The sequence below is a fragment of the Ovis canadensis genome, chromosome 3 (genome assembly GCF_042477335.2).
Source record: "Ovis canadensis isolate MfBH-ARS-UI-01 breed Bighorn chromosome 3, ARS-UI_OviCan_v2, whole genome shotgun sequence".
Taxonomy (NCBI): Eukaryota; Metazoa; Chordata; class Mammalia; order Artiodactyla; family Bovidae; genus Ovis; species Ovis canadensis.
In genome coordinates, this window is record NC_091247.1 from 7948993 (window position 1) to 7967386 (window position 18394).

The 18394-nt window shown below is 58.7% G+C and overlaps 1 protein-coding gene across 1 annotated transcript; it reads right to left on the reverse strand.

Moving 5' to 3' along the window:
- Positions 1–4190: 4190 nt before the first annotated feature.
- Positions 4191–18279, reverse strand: SLC27A4 (solute carrier family 27 member 4). The gene is made up of 13 exons (XM_069580067.1): positions 17924–18279; positions 16461–16627; positions 14506–14900; positions 12605–12763; positions 11114–11183; positions 10913–11004; positions 9746–9855; positions 9286–9495; positions 8990–9116; positions 8316–8453; positions 8011–8175; positions 7766–7912; positions 4191–5017 (listed from the first exon to the last, which is right to left on the reverse strand). Exons 2-13 carry the CDS (start codon positions 16619–16621, stop codon positions 4860–4862), a joined length of 1932 nt encoding a protein of 643 aa, XP_069436168.1. The 5' UTR covers positions 16622–16627; positions 17924–18279; the 3' UTR covers positions 4191–4859.
- Between the last annotated feature and the right edge of the window lie 115 nt (positions 18280–18394).

Genomic DNA, 18394 nt, shown 5'->3' on the forward strand with positions numbered 1-18394 from the left:
AAGCCCTCAGCCTCCTGTGCTCAGTCACCTCAGGCCTGGCCGACGCTTTCTGACCCTGTGGACTAGCCTGCCAGGCTCCTCTGTCCATGGGATTTTACTGGAGTGAGGTGCCATTTCCTTCTCCAGGGAATCTTCCCAACCCAGGGCTCGAACCTGCATCTCCTGCTTTGTAGGCGGATTCTTTACCGCTGAGCTACTGGGGAAGCCTCAACCTCCTGAAGAGAAGTGAAGCTCAGTCGTGTCTTTGCAACCCCATGGACTGTAGCCCACCAGGCCCCTCCTCTGTCCATGGGGACTCTCCAGGTAAGAATACTGGAGAATTCTTCTACAGAGGGTCTTCCCGACCCAGGAATCGAACCGGGGTCTCCTGCACTGCAGGCGGATTCTTCACCACCTGAGGTACCAGGGAAGCCCCTGTCAGCCTAATCAATAGCAACAACCATTTAATGTATTCATTCAATGAGTAATGACCCCCGACTCTGCACCTGCCAGGTGCTTCACATCCATGACCTGCTTGACTCCTCGCAGGGGCTATTAGCCTTCGTTTTCAAATGTAAAAACTGAGGCTCAGAACCGGTGACTTGTTCACGGACCCCCACGTCAGGCCTTAACTCCAAGCTGTTGTGCCTTCGGGACCCCTGGGACCCCTGACCCTCACTGCGTCCTGTTGGGCTCAGTTCACCCAAATGCCTTCCTCTGGGACCCAGGCAGAAGAGGAGCATGGACCCAACTCCTGTCCCTCCAGCAGGCCGGCCAGCCGGGCATTGGGCTCTATCCCTTCCGAAGTTCCGAAGGGAGACAAAGGCGGGGTCTGCAGGGGAGACGAGGGCGCGGGCGCCCCCCTGCCTGCTGCCCTTTGTCTCCCCGCCTGCTCCCCTCGTGCGCCCCGGAGGCTGGGAGGCGCCTCTCGCAGGCTTCCTCCTCCCATTCTTGTGCTAATTGGGTGTCAAGCTGAGATCAGTGAGAAAGGAATCCGCCCCGGCTCGGGTTAAACTGCCGCCAAAGACGAGGGCTGAGCCCAGAATATCATTAGGCTGGGAGGAAGCGGGGCCCCCCTCCTCCAGCAGAGGGGCTGGCCATGCATTCAGACTCCTTTGAAAGTCGCTTGGTCGCCCCTTCCCTTACCGCCAGCGCCTCAATAGGCCCCTCGGCGGTATTTAACCTTCTTCCCAGGAATTGAAAGTGATATGCCAAGCACTGGCCTAGGCAGCCACTTGCCTGTCCAAGGGCGGTAGGACCTCCGGGGACGCTCAAGGCAGGCCTCTGGCAGCCTCCCTGGGCTCAGATTGCAGATGGGAATACTGAGACTGGGCAGGGCGGTGCCTCCCAGCGCTGTTATTCACAGGCCCTGTGGTCTCTGAGCCTCATATTCCTCGTCTGTGGAATAGGGATAAAAGAGCTGCTTTTTGTTACGGATTTAAGGATGATGATCAAGTGCCTGGCGTTGCATCCAGCACATAGGAAGCGCTCCACTCCTGGTGGCTGTTAGCAGGTCAAAGGAGTGTGTTTGGGCTTATGTAAGGATTTCCTAGCAGAGCTCCCAGTCCTCCAGGCATGCAAGGGGTGCCCGCAATGGGTTCACTTTGCATACCCTGCCTGGACTCTTCCCCAGCCCCACCCCTGCAGCCCTACAGGCCCTTCTTTCACCTGCGCTGCTCACCCTTCACCTCCAGACCTTTCGCTGCCCCTTCTGTCTGGGCCATTCTTCCCCCTCCTTTTCTTGAATGACTCTTCTTTGAAAAGCCTGTGGCCATGAAACACAACTTCCTCACCTCCTACCCCAGCAGGGACGTGGGGTTCAGTTCAGTTCAGTCGCTCAGTCGTGTCCGACTCTTTGCGACCCCATGAATCGCAGCACGCCAGGCCTCCGAGTGGGGTTAGGGTGCGGCTTAGCACATGCCCTTTGCTTCCTGACTGGCTGCCCCTTCTCCCTGGCCCCCAGACAGTGGGGTCCCCGAGGGCAGATCTCACTGTGTACCCCCAACCCCGCCCCCGGCACAGAGGCCTTTTGAATCTGCTCTGCAGATGGACACAGTACTTTGTAAACTGGGTAGCCCGCCAGGCTCCTCTGTCCATGGGATTCTCCAGGAAAGAAGACTCGTGTGCGTTACCATTTCCTTCTCCAGGGGATCTTCCCAACCCAGGGATCGAGCCTGTGTCTTGGGGGTCTCCTGCATGAGCAAGTGGGATTCTTTACCAACTGTCGCCAACCGGGAAGTCAAAGCACTATGTAAATGTCAGGAAATGCCCAGTAAACAGTAGCTCTTGTGAATTAACCTCACAGACATGTATTGGGCACCTGCTGCTGGCCCGGGCGATGACTCAGCCACGGTCTGGAAGGCAGCTGGCTCACCACTCTACCACCAAGTGGCACAGCCTTGGTTTGGGGTGAGCAGAGGCAGACAGGGGAGCAGTGAGGCCCAGGGGCCCCCCAGCCCCACCTCTTCTTCGAGGGGCTCGGGAGAGGGGGCTGGTGTGGAAGTGGGAAACTTAGGCCTAGGCTGGGATCTTAACACCGGAAACATGGTGTTAAGATCCTTATCACTACCATGTACCTCACAGGCGACGGCACCGGTTCCTGGGCTAGACTTCCAAGCACAATCTCATTACAAGGCCACAGCTGTCCTGGGGCAGGGGTTCCTGTTGTGTTCAGTCACTCAGTCGTGTCCAACTGTTTGCTGCTTCATGGACTGTAGCCCGCCAGGCTCCTCCATCCATGGGATTTCCCAGGCAAGAATACTGGAATGGGTTGCCATTCCTTTTTCCAGGGGCTCTTCCAGACCCAGGGGTCGCACCCATGTCTCCTGCATTGGCAGGTGGGTTCTTACCTAGACCACCATTTATAGGGGTGACACTGAGGCTCAGCCTGGCAAATGGACTTGAGAGCAGGCCTGAGCAGGAGCTTTTGACCACCATTCCTCTATATTGGGTCTTAGTGACTGCTCAACCAAAGGGAAGGAACAGGCACCCCTGGGGGCTCCTTCGCATCGGAGAGCCCTCCCATTGCTGAAGGTTAAAGACACAGAGCTTCACCATCAGTCAAATCCAGCCCCTTGGAAGCCCGATTAAGGGCCCACCACGGAGTCCTCTGGCTGGGTCCCTTGCCTGGGGGTCAACTGGGGACTCTGTCCCTCCTTCCCGTTTTCCTTGCCTGAGCGCAAAGGGCTGGATCCAATTCTGCAGGACCCACATACCCTCTGCTGGTCATACTTGGGCACTGCACCCTTGCCTGCCACTCCCAAATCCCACCAGGTATCGCCAAGGGCCAACTCCAGCTCTACCATCCCCTCACTTCCCCCAAGAGTGGCACCAGAACTCCACTGTCTTTCAAAGGTCACCCCCCCACCCCAGGAGGTACCCCAGACGTATCCTGGCCACCTATCACCCACTCAGCTGCTGTCCTGGGGTGTGGCTCACAGTTGGCTCTACAAGCATGCATGGCATGGAAGCTGCCTTCTGCACCAAGGAGGCGGCGGTTGAGCGGCGGGAAGGGCATGGGGCTGGCATTGCAGTCCCCAGTACTCACTGTGACCCCGGTCAAGTGACAGACAGTGGTGAGGGTTAAATAGTGAAGATGAAGCCCTGGGGTGTGTGCCCTGTCTGCAGCCCTGGCTTGGGGTGAACGGTCTCTCCCTCCCCACCCCCCACCCCCACTTCCCGCTGGGCTGAGCACTTCTAGCCTGGGTGCTTCTCCAGGGATGGGCTCCAGGGGACAGCTGGCCCTCCAGTGGCACTGCAGACTCACCAGCTCTGAGAAGATGGTTCCAGGAAGCCTTCCCACACTCCACCCGGCTGGCCAGGCCAGCCTGCTCTGTGCCCTGAGAGCCCCCAACCCCCTGGGAAAGTGCAGCCCCGACAGAAGGAACAGCATGGGCAGGAGTGTGGAGCTGGGACCCTGTGCTGGCCTAGGGCTTCCTTCTGTGGCTCTGAACAGCCCGTTCCTCAGCCTGGCTCCCCTTCGGCTCTCTGAATCCTCCTGATTCACAGAGGAGACAGTTACTTGCCCAAGGCCACAAACTCCTAAGTGACACCTTGCAGGGCTCAGGTGGGAACTGCCCCTCACCTGAGATGTGGGGACTATAGCGTCTTACCTGCCATATCCCTTGGTCTAAATGAACAAAGGAATAAGGGAACGACGAATGGGGCAGGAGCTGGGGTCCCAGCAGGCTGGGGGGAGTGTGCACACAGGCTCGAGGAGGCAAGGCGGAGTTTATTGGCCCCTGAGTGCCCCACACCCCTTCTACCCTCACAGCCAGGCCAGGAGGAGATGTGGACAGACTGGCAAAGACAGAGAGGCTCTGCCTGAGGGACAGCCAGGCAGCCACCCAGAGGATGAGAGGGATGCCCCATCCAGGCTGCCTGCTGCAGGGTGGTTCCCTTCTGCCCGGTAGGGCTGAGGGACACCTGCGTGGTCCCAGGACCTGGATCCTCTTCAGATGCCCGATCGCCGGCCCTCCTTGCCCACTGTGCTGGCTTCCTGAGTCTGGGGGCTTCTGCCCTGGTCCCATTTACAAGCTGCCTGTTCTCTGCAAAGTGCTTGGAGACACTCTATTTCCCCTTGTCGTGACCTGAGACATCACCCCGCGGGGCCCAGTCTCAGTCTCAGCCTGAGGCCCAGAGACCCCCACATGGCCTCCAAGACATAAAGTGGATCTGAAGCTTTCACAGAAAGCCTCAGGGTGGAGCGGGGAGGTGGCAGTGAGTCCCTTGGCAGTTCTGAGGGGTGGGGGTTGGCACCTCGGGGGTGGTGGTGCCAGGCTCTGCTTGCTTTGGTCTGGCTTCGCCCAGGACCTCTCCGGGGTGGGAGCTAGGGCTCTAGATCCAGTATCCGCTGGCCCTCAAGAGGGACTCGGGGTCAGTCACAGCTTCTCCTGGCCCGCCTGGATGCGAGTGTAGGCCTCGTGGTCCAGCGGGACGTAGCGGCCCTTCCGGGCATCCAGGTAGAACAGCTGGTCTTTCACAACTGTTGGGTCAAAGCCCTCCTTCCGTAATCCTGTCTTCTGTAGCTTGAAGGTCGCTGAGGGAGGGAGAAGACAAGTGGGAGAAGGGTCAGAGCTCGGGCAGGGGTCCGAGCTCCAGGGACCCACCCGCCTGGGTTGAGGAGGGGCAGGGCAGAGGGCTGGAGGGAACACAGGTGAGGGGAACCGGGGGAGGTGGGACACAGACCTTTACAGTCTGAAAAGGCTTCATCCATTACAGTATGCACAGCTCCTCAGCAGCCCCGGCAAAGGGGAGGGGGCGGAGTCACCCACCCCTCTTTGCAGACAAGGAAACTGAGGCCCAAAGAAGGGAAGCTATTTGTCCAGGGCCACGTGCTGAATTGACAGCAGACTGAGGGCAGGACACGGGCCTTCCCTGAGGGCTCGTTTTAACCTGAGCACCTCCCAGGTACAGAAGTGATCTCAGGAAATTGCACCTCAACCCCGGGGGAGGGACATAACCATATCCTATGGATTCTGAGATGCACAAGATTTCAGCATCTCTGAAATAGTTCAATGACCATTTTCCCCCTTAAGAAATTCTGTATCTTTCACTCAATGGTATTAGCCCCACTAGATAGATGAGAAGACTGAGGCTCAGAGAAGCACACCTCTGGGCCAACGTTACACAGCTAGTAAGAATTTGAATTCAGGTACGATGGATACCAGATATGCCTACAGCTTCCTTCCCTGGCTTCTCCTCTGTCGTGTCCATCAGCCAGTTCTCCCAGCAAGAGCTGGAGTCTTTCTCAACGCCTACTTGAATTTAGACTGGTTTTACAACTTACTCTGACTCAGAGACTGTGGGCAGTCTGGGTGAGCCTAGGCCTCAAGGGGTGTTGAAGCTTCCATCCTTACCCACTTGGGGGCACCCTGAGAGCAGACTGACCTCTGAAGGATGGAAAGCCATGTGGAACAAAGGGGAACCATCCCAGCAAAGGCCACTTAGACAAGGTCTGTCTAGTCAAAGCTATGGTTTTTCCAGTAGTCATGTATGGATGTGAGAGCTGGACTATAAAGAAAGCTGAGCACCAGAGAACTGATGCTTTTGAACTGTGGTGTTGGAGAAGACTCTTGAGAGTCCCTTGGACTGCAAGGAGATCCAACCAGTCCATCCTAAAGGAAACCAGTCCTGAATATTCATTGGAAGGACTGATGCTGAAGATGAAACTCCAGTAAAAAATTTGGCCACCTGATGCGAAGAACTGACTCCTTAGAAAAGACTCTGATGCTGGGAAAGATTGAAGGCGGGAAGAGAAGGGGACGACAGAGGATGAGATGGTTGGATGGCATCATCAACTCAATGGACATGAGTTCGAATAAACTCTGGGAGTTGGTGATGGACAGGGAGGCCTGGCATGCTGCAGTCCATGGGGTTGCAGAGAGTCGGACACGACTGAGCAACTGAACTGAAGTGGGTAATCACTGGCCATGTGTAGCTATGTAAATTTAATTAAACAAAATTTAAAATTCAGTTTCACCATCACACTAGTTGCACTTCAAGTGCTCAGTAGTTACTGGGGGCAGATGGCTGCTGTGTTGGAGAGAGCGGTCAGAGAACACCACCATCACCGCAGACAGGTATGTGGACACCGCTGCAGGGCCAACCAGCTGGGAGCCCCACGTGAGGGAGGCCACCTCACACCCAGTGGCACTATTTCTTTTAAAACTTAAAAAAAAATTTTGGCCACACCCCAAGGCATGTGGGGCCTTAGTTCCCTGATCAGGGATCTAATCCTGTGTGTACGAACCCACACACCCCTGCACTGCAAGATGGAGTCTTAACCACTGGATAGCCGCGGAAGCTGTCGATGGCACTGTCTGACGCTAGGTGGGGCCAACAGAAGAACGCTCAGCTGAACATCACCCCAAATTGCCGACCTACAAATTGTGAGCAAATAAGACACCTGTTTGGAGCCCTAAGTAAGCTTGGGGGCTGTTTGTTCTGCAGCAAAGCCTGTCTGAGGCCTAAGGTCCAACAGCCTCCCTGTCCCTCCAGGATGCAGAAGTCACAGAGGCCATCCAGTCCTCGGGGTGCTTGCTGTCTATCTGGACCCACCACTTACCCTGCCCTCTCATCTCCCTGTCCCACGGGGCCATCTGCAGCCCCTCAGACACTGGCGGGCTTTGCAGGACATGAGTCTGACTGGGTCACTACCCTGCTCCAACCCTCCTGTGGCTCCCCCGTGCCCTCCCATCCCACTACATGCCGATGCCCACCCCTCACTGGCCCCAGCTTCGGGGGCCTCCTTTTAGTCCCCTGGCAACCAAGCACCTCCCTGCCTCAGGGACTCCGCATGGGCTGTTCCCACAGCCCAGAGGGCCTCCTGTCCCCAGAGTGCTCTCTCTCTCACTCAGGTCTCCCGCTGAACTGGAGCATCCTCAGGGGAGCCTTCCAGTCATCCCCAAGTCACGTTCCCTTTCCTATCAGTTTGACCTGCATTCCACTCTTTTATCTTAGCAATTCCTTATCCTGTGGCTGCCTCCTGCTCTGGAAACTCCCAGGAAGCACACAGGTCCTGCTGGAATTTGTCACCTCTATCCCCAGGGCCCAAGCACAGTGCCTGGAGCAGACCACCACACTCAGTCATTATTGGTTCCACGGACAGTAGACACACCATCTCTCTCTGGAGGCGGTGTCAGCTCACAGCTAGGTCATGTTGCCGACCACCCAGAGAGGCTGTGGGGAAGGGCGAACCACAGCCAGCCGCTTTCCCTAGAAGGGCCCGGGAAGGGGCCTCAGCCGGCACCCACCCGTGATTTGCAGCTAGGGTCGGGGGACAGACCTGTCTTGTGCAGCTCGGGCAGGAAGCGCAGGAAGATGGGGCGGGCGTACTGCGGCAGCTCCTTCTGCAGGAGCTGGGCTAAGTGCTCCAGGTCACAGCTGCTGGAGGAGCTGGCCACGGCAGCCATGCCGGCCCGGCCCTCGGTCCCTGGGGAGGCGGCAGAGTGGGCGGTGAGCAGCTGGCTGGCCACGGCCCCGCTGGCTGCTCCACACAAACGCCTGGCCCCCTCCCGCCTCTCGGGATACCTGGCACCTCGACGCCATACACGGCCACGTCGGCCATGTCCAGCAGGCGGCTGAGCGTGCCCTCCACCTCAGTGGTGGACACATTCTCGCCTTTCCAGCGGAACGTGTCCCCCGTGCGGTCGCGGAAATACACGTAGCCCAGCTCGTCCATCACCAGCACGTCACCTAGAGAGGAGTCATGTGGGGGTGGGGGGTGGCGCCCCAGGGGCTTGGTTGGGCGGAGGTGTTCTCTGAGGGTGGGGCCCTTCAATCCCTTCCCCCCTCCCCAAGGGGCGGCAAAGGCCTCCAGAGGGGTGTCCACCCACCACTGAGGTAGGCCTGGTCCCCCTTCTTGAAGACATCCCGGGCGATCTTCTTGTTGTTGGCGCTCTGGTTCAAGTAGCCGTCGAAGCGCCGCAAGGGGTCTTGCTGGATGATGATGCCCACCAGCTGGCCCGGCTCACCTGCAGCCAGGGGAGGCAGGGTCAGGTCCCCCTGGGGTCTCCTTCATACTAAAATACCCCCAGCAATGCCCCCTTTCTCCCCCAGCCCGGGAGCCCCGAGGGCTGGGAGCTTCTCAGTAACACTTGGTCACTGAACAAATGAAAGGGTGGTCAAGCTCAGCGTGGACGGCCTAACTAAAGTCAGCACTCCCCAGGGACCGCTCTGCTCAGAGGTTTGCATCCTGTACCGCACCACCTCCTCAGGACAACCACGTGCAGGAGGGGACTCAGGCACAGAGCTGGGGAGCTGCGGCAGCCGGGGCCCAGGGTCCGTAGCACAAATGTGCACGAATGGGCTGTTGGGTAGATGGGATGGTGACTGAACGGATGGTTGGATCAAGAAATAAATGCCATGCAGCCCTAAGAGAAGAGCTGACTTCGGGCCGCTGATCAGGACAGGGCTCCTCACCCACGCACCCACCCACCCATCCCTGCCCCGTCCCCTTCCTAAGCCAGCCCCGCCCACTCTGACCCCGAGCTGCAACCCTCGGGCAGACCTGGCTTGCAGGGAATGCAAAGGCCGTCAGGACCCCGGATCAGCTCCATGGTGTCCTCGTTGACACGAACCAGCCGGATGGGGTACACGAAGGACAGGATGCGGCTGTTGAAGCCACAGGCTCCCACCTGCAAAGGCCAAGCCTTGGGCCCAGGCTCTCCCACCTCAAACTGGACAGTCTGGGGGGCTGCGAGCCGGGCTCCAGCTCCCACAACCGCCCTCCATGTCGGAAGCCCGCCCTCCCCTCCGCCGTCCGTGTCTCCCGTGGGCCCGCTGCGTCCCCAGCCTGGGCCGCACCTGGCCATCGAAGTTGCCCAGGCTGCAGTTGCACTCCGTGGCCCCATAGAACTCGGCCACCTGGGGGATGTGGAAGCGGCTAGAGAATTCGGTCCAGATGGACTGGCGGAGGCCGTTGCCAAGCGCCATGCGCACCCGGTGCTGACCCTCCACCTCCCGGGGCGGCTGGTTCAGGAGGTAGCGGCACAGCTCGCCGATGTACTGCACAATCTGGGGGAGGACCAGGTATGAGTCTGGGCCCTGGAGGCTGCCCCGCCTTCGCTGCCCTCCCAAGCCCCTACCCCTCCTATCCCCAGGGCCGGCTGTGTGATCCCTTCCCTCTCTGGGCCTCAGTCTCCCCATCTGAGCGACGGGAGTGCTGCCCCGAGTAAACGGCTGGCTGCCTTCAGCTTGAAGACGGGCGTCCCTGCGTAGAGCTGGTGTGGGGCATGGGCGCTCCACCCTTTTCCTTCTCACTCACCGTGCAGTTGTACTTGATACAGTCGTCCCAGAAGCGGGAAGCCGAGAACTTCTTCCGGATCACCACGGTCATGCCGTGGATCAGGCACTGCCCCATCCCCACGATGTTTCCTGAAGGCAGAGGGGGGACCCGGGGGTCAGGGAGACAGGAGCCCTTTCTTTCCAGAGTCTCGTCTTTTTGTTTATTTTGGCCACCAAAGATGTCATTTTATTTTTTTAACGGTTTATTTTGCACTGGGGTATAGCTGATTAACCAACAATGTTATGGTTTCAGGTGAAGAGCGAAGGGACTCAGCCATACATATACAGGTAACCATTCTCCCCCAGACTCCCCTCCCATCTAGGCTGCCACATAACACTGAGCAGAGTTCCCTGGGGCTATATAGTACTGAGTGAAGTAAGTCAGACAAAGGAGAGATATCGTGTACTCCAGAGCCTCCTCTTGTACAGTCCAACCCCCTCGAAGACTCTTCCTTTCCCTGTCCTGCCCTCCAACTCTAACTGATCACATCTCTCCCCAGTTGGACACCTTCCATGGCTCCCCAGTACCTACGGGTTCAGGTGCACATTACTTAGACAGTCCCCTGAAGCCTCTGGAGCTGGCCCCAAGCTCCTTTTCCCAAAGCTGTAACACTGCCATTCAGCCAGCCAGAGCTGAGCTAGCCTGCCTGGCTTCACACCTGCCTGTATTGGGGGGCACCTCCTCCAGGAAGCCTTCCTGGAGTTGGGCTCCTCTTTGAGTTGAACTCCTTGCTCCCTGCACCTCCCCACACTCAATGCCCTTTCTTGCCTGAGAGTTCAGGGTAGGGTTCCCGTCATTCAGCCTGCCCCCAACACACATACTCAAACTCTAAGCACCTTCAAGGGCAGGAACTATATGTAGTCATCTGTCTTTCTAGAAAGCCCCCAGACCAAGCAGCCAGGCTGTCCACACCTGTGGAAATGGACTGAATGGTCATACCAGCCCAGGTGCCCTGTGGGCACTGCCACACCCACCAATTATGCTGGTATGCCCACTCTCATCAAGGTCAATGTCCATATCTGGATTTGAAACCAGATTTGACTCCAAAGCTTGTTATGTTTCTATTGCAACATGTAGCCTGCCAGGAGGGGTAGGGCTCTGAAGGCTCAGGGACGGCTGGGCACCGAGGGGGCGGGCCCAGGCTACCTGCAGAGTGGTAGAGGGGGAGGCAGTCATAGACGATGTCGTCAGGCCGCATGCGGAAGCCGTAGTACACCAGGGCAGCCATCCGGTAATACCTGGGAAGGCAGAGGGCTGAGGGCTCCGTGGGCCCTTGGAAAGGCAGGAGGAGAGGAGCCCCAAGGCCCCACCTCCCCAGGTCTCCCCCGCAGGGCCCTGTCCCCTTACCTGCTATGCACCACGATGGCAGCTTTGGGCAGCCCGGTGGTGCCTGACGTGTAGATGTAGAAGAGCTTATCTGAGGAAAACAGGCAGGAGCAGCTGTGAGAGGGGCCAGCGTGAGGCTGGGCACAAAGTCAGACAGTGGTAGGTGTGTATCACTTAACACCCATTCCCGGCACACCTACTTCAGGAAGCCTACCCTGATGACCCCAGACATCACTACCTGCTCTAATACCTGCACTGGCTCCTTCAACACACTCTTCTGAGCCCTCATTCTGTGCCAGGGCCAGGGTGACATCAGTGACTAATATGAGCACAGGCCTTGCCTAGGAGGGAGGTGCCCGCCCAGTGGGACAGGAAGATGAGAAGGCGGGCATTTCCAATAGCGAGCACTGTGTGTTGGCAAGCACAGGGCCTGCCAAAGCCTGGCGGCAGCATTGGACCCAGACTCCAAGGAGGGGTGGTAGCTCCAGGGAGGGCTTTCTCAGAGGAGCTGATGCCTACTACATGGGAAGTATCAGCTGCAGACAGCAGGGCTCAGAGGCAGCTTTTGTACCAGCAACGCTGTCTTTATCCCCCCAGATCTGAGGACCAGGGACAGTCACGTCATGGTCTCTGTGTGAGGCTCAGTCCCACCAGGCTGGAGGTTCCAGGAGGTCAGGCATGCCACGGGGTGATGCCACGTTATATAGTAACTCGTGTTACAGGGTGCCCAAGGCATGTCAGCCCAAGGCTGGGCACCAGACTCAACCTGCCAGAGGGCCTGCCCTCAAGGAGCTTACAAAAGCACCCAGCACGCAAGAGCCACAGATGGCAGAGGTCAGACGGTAATGACCCCAGCTCTCCATGGGACCTTTTCCAGCCCTCAAGCATAGGTTCGGTTGCCATCCCCAATTTCACGGCTCTGGGAACCGAGGCTCAGAGAGCAGCTCAGATGTTCAGGGTCACACAAGGGAAGCAGTAGAGCTGGGACATGAACTTGGCCCAGGCCCTGAGTCCCCCTGCCCCAGGCCACACGGTAAGCCCTGGGGTCCACAAGGCAGGCTTGTGGAGCGGAGAAGAGAGGCGAGAGGGTCTGGAAGGCTGCCTGGAGGAGGGGTTGGGGGCAGGTAGCCCAGAGCAGGGAGAGGATCACAACAGGGGCCTGCCCTGGACGGGCACTGGGTGACTATGAAAGGGGCTCGCCGAGGGCCTGAGCCCAGCCCACACTAGGACGAGGCAGGCTCCCGGGCTCCACCTGCTCCTGCCTGCATCGGGCATCAGCGAAGGCTATTCAAGAACTGCATGTTCAAGAAGTGCCTGCCACTTTCACACACGCCAGCTTACCCAGTCTTCGCAGCAAAAGCTGGGGACTGTGGCTCATTTTCCCCGAATGGAAAAGGGATATGACATCTCATTCCAGGTCACGTGGCAAGTTTACAGAAGAACCCAGGCCCCGAGGCCCCTGCTCTGTCTCTTGGCCATCTTTGAACCCTTCTGTGGGGGTGAGGGGCTCACCTACGAAGCCCTTGTTGGGACGGCTGGGCTGGTGCTTGGGGGCATCTTCCAGTAGCGGGTCCAGGTGCTTTGTGCCGGTGGGCCCTGCACTGGGCTCCCAGGGACCGGAGCAGAAGAGGTTGAGCGAGGGGTCCAGGTTGGCATGGATCTCAAGGACAGCTGCGGGGGAAACAAGACAGATCCACCGGCAGGCCAGGGCACCCCTCCTCCCCTCTGCCTCCTGTTCCAGGGACTTCTACTCATGTTGGGGCTAAGCATGGTGTCAGAGGACACTGGCTGGGTGTGGCAGAGAGGTGAACGAAGTGCCTGGGACTTGTTATAAGGAAGATGCTGAGAGAAGCAAGGGCTCCCACGAGCTGCTGGCTGATCACATGGCAGGCTCTTTACATGCAGGTTCTTGCTCACACACCTCAGGAAATGGGTACCAGTAACAGCCCATCTTACAGATGGGAACACTGAGGCCCCAAGCACAGAAGGGAGTCACAGCTAGAATGTGCCAGATCTGGGGCTCAAAGCCAGCTCTACCTCACCCCAAGGTTTATGCTTCTATCCACTGTATGATGCCAGTCTGTGGGGGACTGGTTAGGAGGGAGGAGTCGGGGGTGGTCAGAGGCTGGCAGCCCTTCAGCCTCTTCAGAGAGTGGCGGCCTTCTCTCAGGCTCCCCTGTGCACTACAGATGTCCAGATGCTCAGCGCCCAGAACACAGGCCGGTCCTGGCCCACTAAGCCATAATTCCTCTTAACTTCTTCTGACCCTCTCACTCTCTCCCTGCCGCCTCCTTCCTCTCCTCATTTCAGCATTTCCATAACCTCTTCTGCCCATCAGCCCACAACATTAGCCCATTAGTCACAACAGTGTGGGGAGAGAGAACAGGCACACTGGGGTCAAGCCCAAGGTCAAATCTCGGTTCCGTCACCCACTTAACAGCTGTGTGGCTCTGGGTGAGTGCCTCGCACCACTCTGAACCTCGGTCTCGTTCTCTGTAAAGCCAAGATGACACTCTCTGCTTTCACCAGGCTTTGCGAAGATTAGAGCTGCTTCTGTGAAGCACCGAGCTCAGCACGTGGTCAGTGCCAGTGTGGCAGCCGATAAACATAAGCTCTGTGGCACAGCAGGGAGCGGCTTCTTGTTCCCATTTTACAGGTCAGGTAGATGAGGCCATGTATGGATGTGACAGCTGGACTATACAGAAGCTGAGCACCAGAGAACTGATGCTTTTGAACTGTGGTGTTGGAGAAGACTCTTGAGAGTCCCTTTGACTGCAAGGAGATCCAACCAGTCCATCTTAAAGGAAATCAGTCCTGAATATTCATTGGAAGGACAGATGCTGAAGCTGAAGCTCCAATACTTTGGCTACCTGATGAGAAGAACTGACTCACTGGAAAAGACCCTGATGCTGGGAAAGATGGAAGGCGGGAGGAGAAGGGTATGACAGAGGATAAGATGGTTGGATGGCATCACTGTCTCAATAGACATGAGACTGAGTAAGCTCTGGGAGTTGGTGATGGACAGGGAGGCCTGGCGTGCTGCAGTCCATGGGGTCGCAAAGAATTGGACACGACTGACTGAGTGACTGAAATGATGGAGATGAGGCCAAGTAAGTCACAAGAATGGTTACCATCATGTCTGAGGGCTCACTTAGCATCAGCCGCTTTGTTAGTGCTTCACTCTGTTAAGCACCTCCCTGAAAACGGTGCTGTGGTGAGGAGACTGCGGCAGAGGACTGCCATCTCCCTGGGTCTCCTGGCTCCTGGGGATTGCGGGGGAAGAGCCCTCACCGTCTGACTCCAGGGCTCATGCCCTTAACCTGTGGGCCACACACAGCCTCCCCCAGGGGCTGTAGGTGGGTTGCGGCAGTCCGTGGGACTCCCTGCCTGTCCCTTGCCACTTCAGGGCTCACCTGGGGCCATCTCGCTGCCAAAGACGAGGGCCCGGGCCTGGGAGGAGGTCAGGCAGTGGAGCAGCGCATCCCGCCGGAGGTTGGTGTTGATGAGCGCCGCCTCCACGCCCAGCTTGGCCATGCCCAGCCACAGACCCACAAACTCATTGCGGTTCTCCATGAAGAGGGCGGCCACGTCGCCCGAGGCCAGGCCCTGAGCCTGCAGGAAGTTGGCCACACTGTTTGAGTAGTCGTCCAGCTGCCGGAAGGTCCAGTGCGTGTCTGTACCCTCAAAGATCAGGGCCGTCTTGTCTGGGTGGCGCTGGACTGTGGCGGCAAACAGGATGGGCACTGTGCGCCGCTCCCGTAGGTACCGTCGCACCTTGGCCTTCACCCTCAGGAGCACGGTGCCGCCGCTGGGGGAGGGGAGGGGAGGAAGAGCAAGGGAGCTGTGACTGCCGGGCTTAGGAGTAGGGGGTCCCGAGACCTTGGTTTGATCGCTTGCGACACCCCCTTCCCAGCACCCGTGTGTGGGGCAGCGTTACCTGAAGTGGCTCACTGATGCTGCATGATAACACCGGGCACCCAGGTGATGACTTCCTCCCCACCCGGTACAGAGGAAGACACCGGTGCCCAACACTTGCCCTGGGCTTCAAGGTGGGACGACGCAGCAGTGCTGACATTTGAACTTCAGTCCCCTCCGACTCCAGAGTTCAACCCCTATTGCCCTCTCTCTGCTCGGAGTCTGTGGGTCTGTCAGGGCCTTCCACATCTCCAGGGAGCAAGCCAAAGTCCAAATCCTCGTCCTGGACCTGGCACACCCCCGATCATCCCTCTCCCCCTCACCACTCCAGTAAAAAAGGACAAGTTTGCAGTTTGTCTGGTCTCCCTCCCTGTGGGCCCAGCAAGGGTGGGGCTCTGTCCCGCCTCACCATCTTGCTCCTGGGCCCTGCTCGGTGCCAGGCAGGGCACTGAGGTTCAACAAACGTTTGTACAGGAAGCTTTTGGCAACATCTCCCTACCTTGCCCTGCCACCTCGGATCCCTGAACTCTCCTGGCTCCCCAGCCTCTCCGCCTTTGCTGTTGCCATGCCCTCCGACTGGCACCCCCTGCTTCCACCTCCTGGAGGTGACTCTCAGGCACACCTGCTTCTCCTCTGGGAGGCCTCCTCTGATTTCCCAGGGCCCAGGCCTGAAGCCGTCTCTCTGTTTCACGCCCCCAACACCTCTGGGCTGCTACCATCCTTCCTGCAGTGGCCATTCAACACCTCCTTTTGCATCAGCTCAGATTGACAAACGCCGAGCTGCCTGTTCCGAGTGCGGGTCACACTGCTGGGACACGGCCACGAGCAAAACAAGACTGCCAGGGGCTCTGCTTGCAGGGCCCTGCTAGCCTGCGGATTTTCTGTGTCCCCTGCCAGTCTCCCTGACCAGTCTGAGCCTGTCCCAGGTCCTGGACTGCCATGTCCACTCAACCCCACACCCAGAGTCAGCCCAAGGTCTGGCACAGAGCAGGTGGCAGCCAGGCTTTCTGGTACAGGATATCCTCCTTGTGGACCATACCTGCCCTTCTTTGTGAAACAGGTTCTTTGTGGGCATGATTCAGGTGGCTCCAGAACCCGCGCCAGCTGGAGGACAGAGACTTCACAGGGTTCCTCTTCACCCTCTCACAAGCTACAGCATCTTCTCGGGACCCCTTACTGAGGTCTCCTCAACATGCATGGTGTTCAGTGTATGGATCAGGCCCCCAAGTCTGCTCCAGGCCAAGGGGCACCAGGTTAGGGAGATTCCCTGGGAAGAGACTTTGACCGTGGCAATGGAGGTACCATGTACTATTGCAAGGGGAAGGATGAGGAGCAAAGACTGCTCCTTTGGGGCCCAGGTACTCTGTGCTGGTAGAGGCCATGTGGTCTGGTTTGGGGAGATTAAACCCAGAAGAGTGTAGGAGACCCAGGAAGGGCTGTTCCAGGTACTCACAAGATATCACGCCTGACAGTCTTGATAAAGATTCGGATGAAGCGCCAGCCGCCAGACCCCAGGTAGAGGAAGAACAGGGAGAACCCCACTTGGGTCCAGGGCAGTTTCAGCACCAGCCGGGAGAACAGCAGCACCCCCAACAGAGACGCCCCAAGCAGCATTGTGGCCTGTGGGCACAGGGCAGTCAGTGGATCCAAGTGCCTGGGTGCCCTACCTCCTGGCCCGGGGCAGCCAGGCCACTATCATCTCAGATGGTCAATGTGTAGTGAGTTCAGATGGAGTAGGGTAGCTGAGGACTGGGTCCCATCCCAGGACAGTCTGGAAGGGTCAGGCTAAAGGCCTGGACTTGAGGTAAGGAGCTGGGTTGCGGGTCAGGGGCTGGTTCTAGCCTCCCAGTCCCATCTCTGCCTAGGACTCTCTGAATGATCTTGGACAAGTCCCTTTCCCACTTTAGTCCTTAGTCTTCCCCTCTGTGCAATGGGTGTAATGACCATTGGTCTCAGAGGACAGTCTACTCGCCTGACATCTAGGATCCCAACCAAAATGGCTTGGTATTGACTTAAGTGCCTCTGGCTCGACTTCCCACTCGAAGACCTAGGGAGTTTCTGTGGATGATGAGGCCAAGCCACAACACCCAGAGAGGCAGCTTCTTGGGAAAGGGCCTTGCTCAGTCCCTGCCCTTAGGCCTGGAAGCACCATGCCTCTGCTGGCCCACAGGGGGCGATGGAGAAAACAGGTAAGAGCCTGGAGGTGCCAGAGAGGTGATTGCCCAGAGGAGAAAAGTATTGAGAGAAAGAAGGCCTTGAAGGCACCCCCACAAACACACTCAGCAAGCCACTCTGATGACTCTTCGGGAACTGGGGCTTAAGGGAAGAGGAACAGCTGGCAGGGCTGAGATTAGGGCTCTCGGACTCTATTCCTAGCACTTTTCAGACTTGCTCAAGGGACAGCCGACTGGGCTGTTTGCCTTCAGGCTCTCCTAATCCTGGGGAGGGGCTGAAGGTCAGGGCTATGAGGTAGCCTGAGATTCTCCAAGCCAGGATGAAGACATGGTCCGGACCCTTAGACCATCTCCCCTCTCCGCCTCACGAAAAGCAAAAGCCAGGAGGAGGACTGCACCAGCGCCTCCAACTCCAATGCCAAAGGTCTCCAAGGTCCCCAGAACTGTGGTCTCCCAGAGTCCGTGAGGGCAGAAGGCGAGACCGTCCCGAAAGGCTGAGGGTTGTGTTCGAGGAAGGAACGGGATGCCCAGATCGGCCGGGGCCGCGATCCCAGGTCATTACGGATCGCACCGGCCCCTAAAAAGCCAGGGTAACAGAGCGCCCGGTAAGGAGACAGAGCAGTAGGGCGCGCCCCGTTTCCCCTTCCCCCCGCCCCCAGCCCAAGCCGGTACTGCCACCTCCCCCGGACCCGACCGGGCGCATTCTCTCGCCCGGAGACCCATTGTTCTGGCCTGTGCTCACCTGGCGTCAGCCCCCGCCGCGGGGCACCCTGTCCAGATGCGGCCCGCCGGCTGTAGCAGAGTAGGGAACGCGGCGCGCATCGGCCGCTCCTGGGCGCGCGGAGCAGGTTCTCAGCAGCGCTTTGCCGGCTTTGCGCCTCGGCTGGCCCTGGCCACTCGGCCGGCTCCGCCCGCCGCCCGGCCCCGCCCGCCCGCGGCGCTCCTCCCCCGCCCGCCTCTCGCCATCCCAACCGGCTACGCCGGCCGGCGACACCTCCTCCGGCGCCTTGCCCACGGGCGAGCGAGCCGCAGAGCCGGCCGGTGCCCCGCAGCCTCTGAGCGCCCGGCTCCGCCGGACTCAGCCCGCCCCCTACGCGCGCGACGGCCTCGGGCGGGGCGCCCCGCCGCACGCTGGGGATTGTAGTTCGCGCGCCGCGCGCCCCCGCCAGGCCGGGAGGAGACAGGCGGGCTCTTCCTGGACCCCCACTGCCCA

Excerpts from the sequence above, each read along its gene's own strand:
- SLC27A4 (XM_069580067.1), bottom strand. The coding sequence starts at position 16,621 with ATGCTGCTTGGGGCGTCTCTGTTGGGGGTGCTGCTGTTCTCCCGGCTG. Across the intron at positions 11,005-11,113 it reads GCCATCGTGGTGCATAGCAG|GTATTACCGGATGGCTGCCC; the intron begins GTAAGGGGACAG and ends CTGCCTTCCCAG. Across the intron at positions 9,856-10,912 it reads CCCCCTCTACCACTCTGCAG|GAAACATCGTGGGGATGGGG; the intron begins GTAGCCTGGGCC and ends CTCTGCCTTCAG.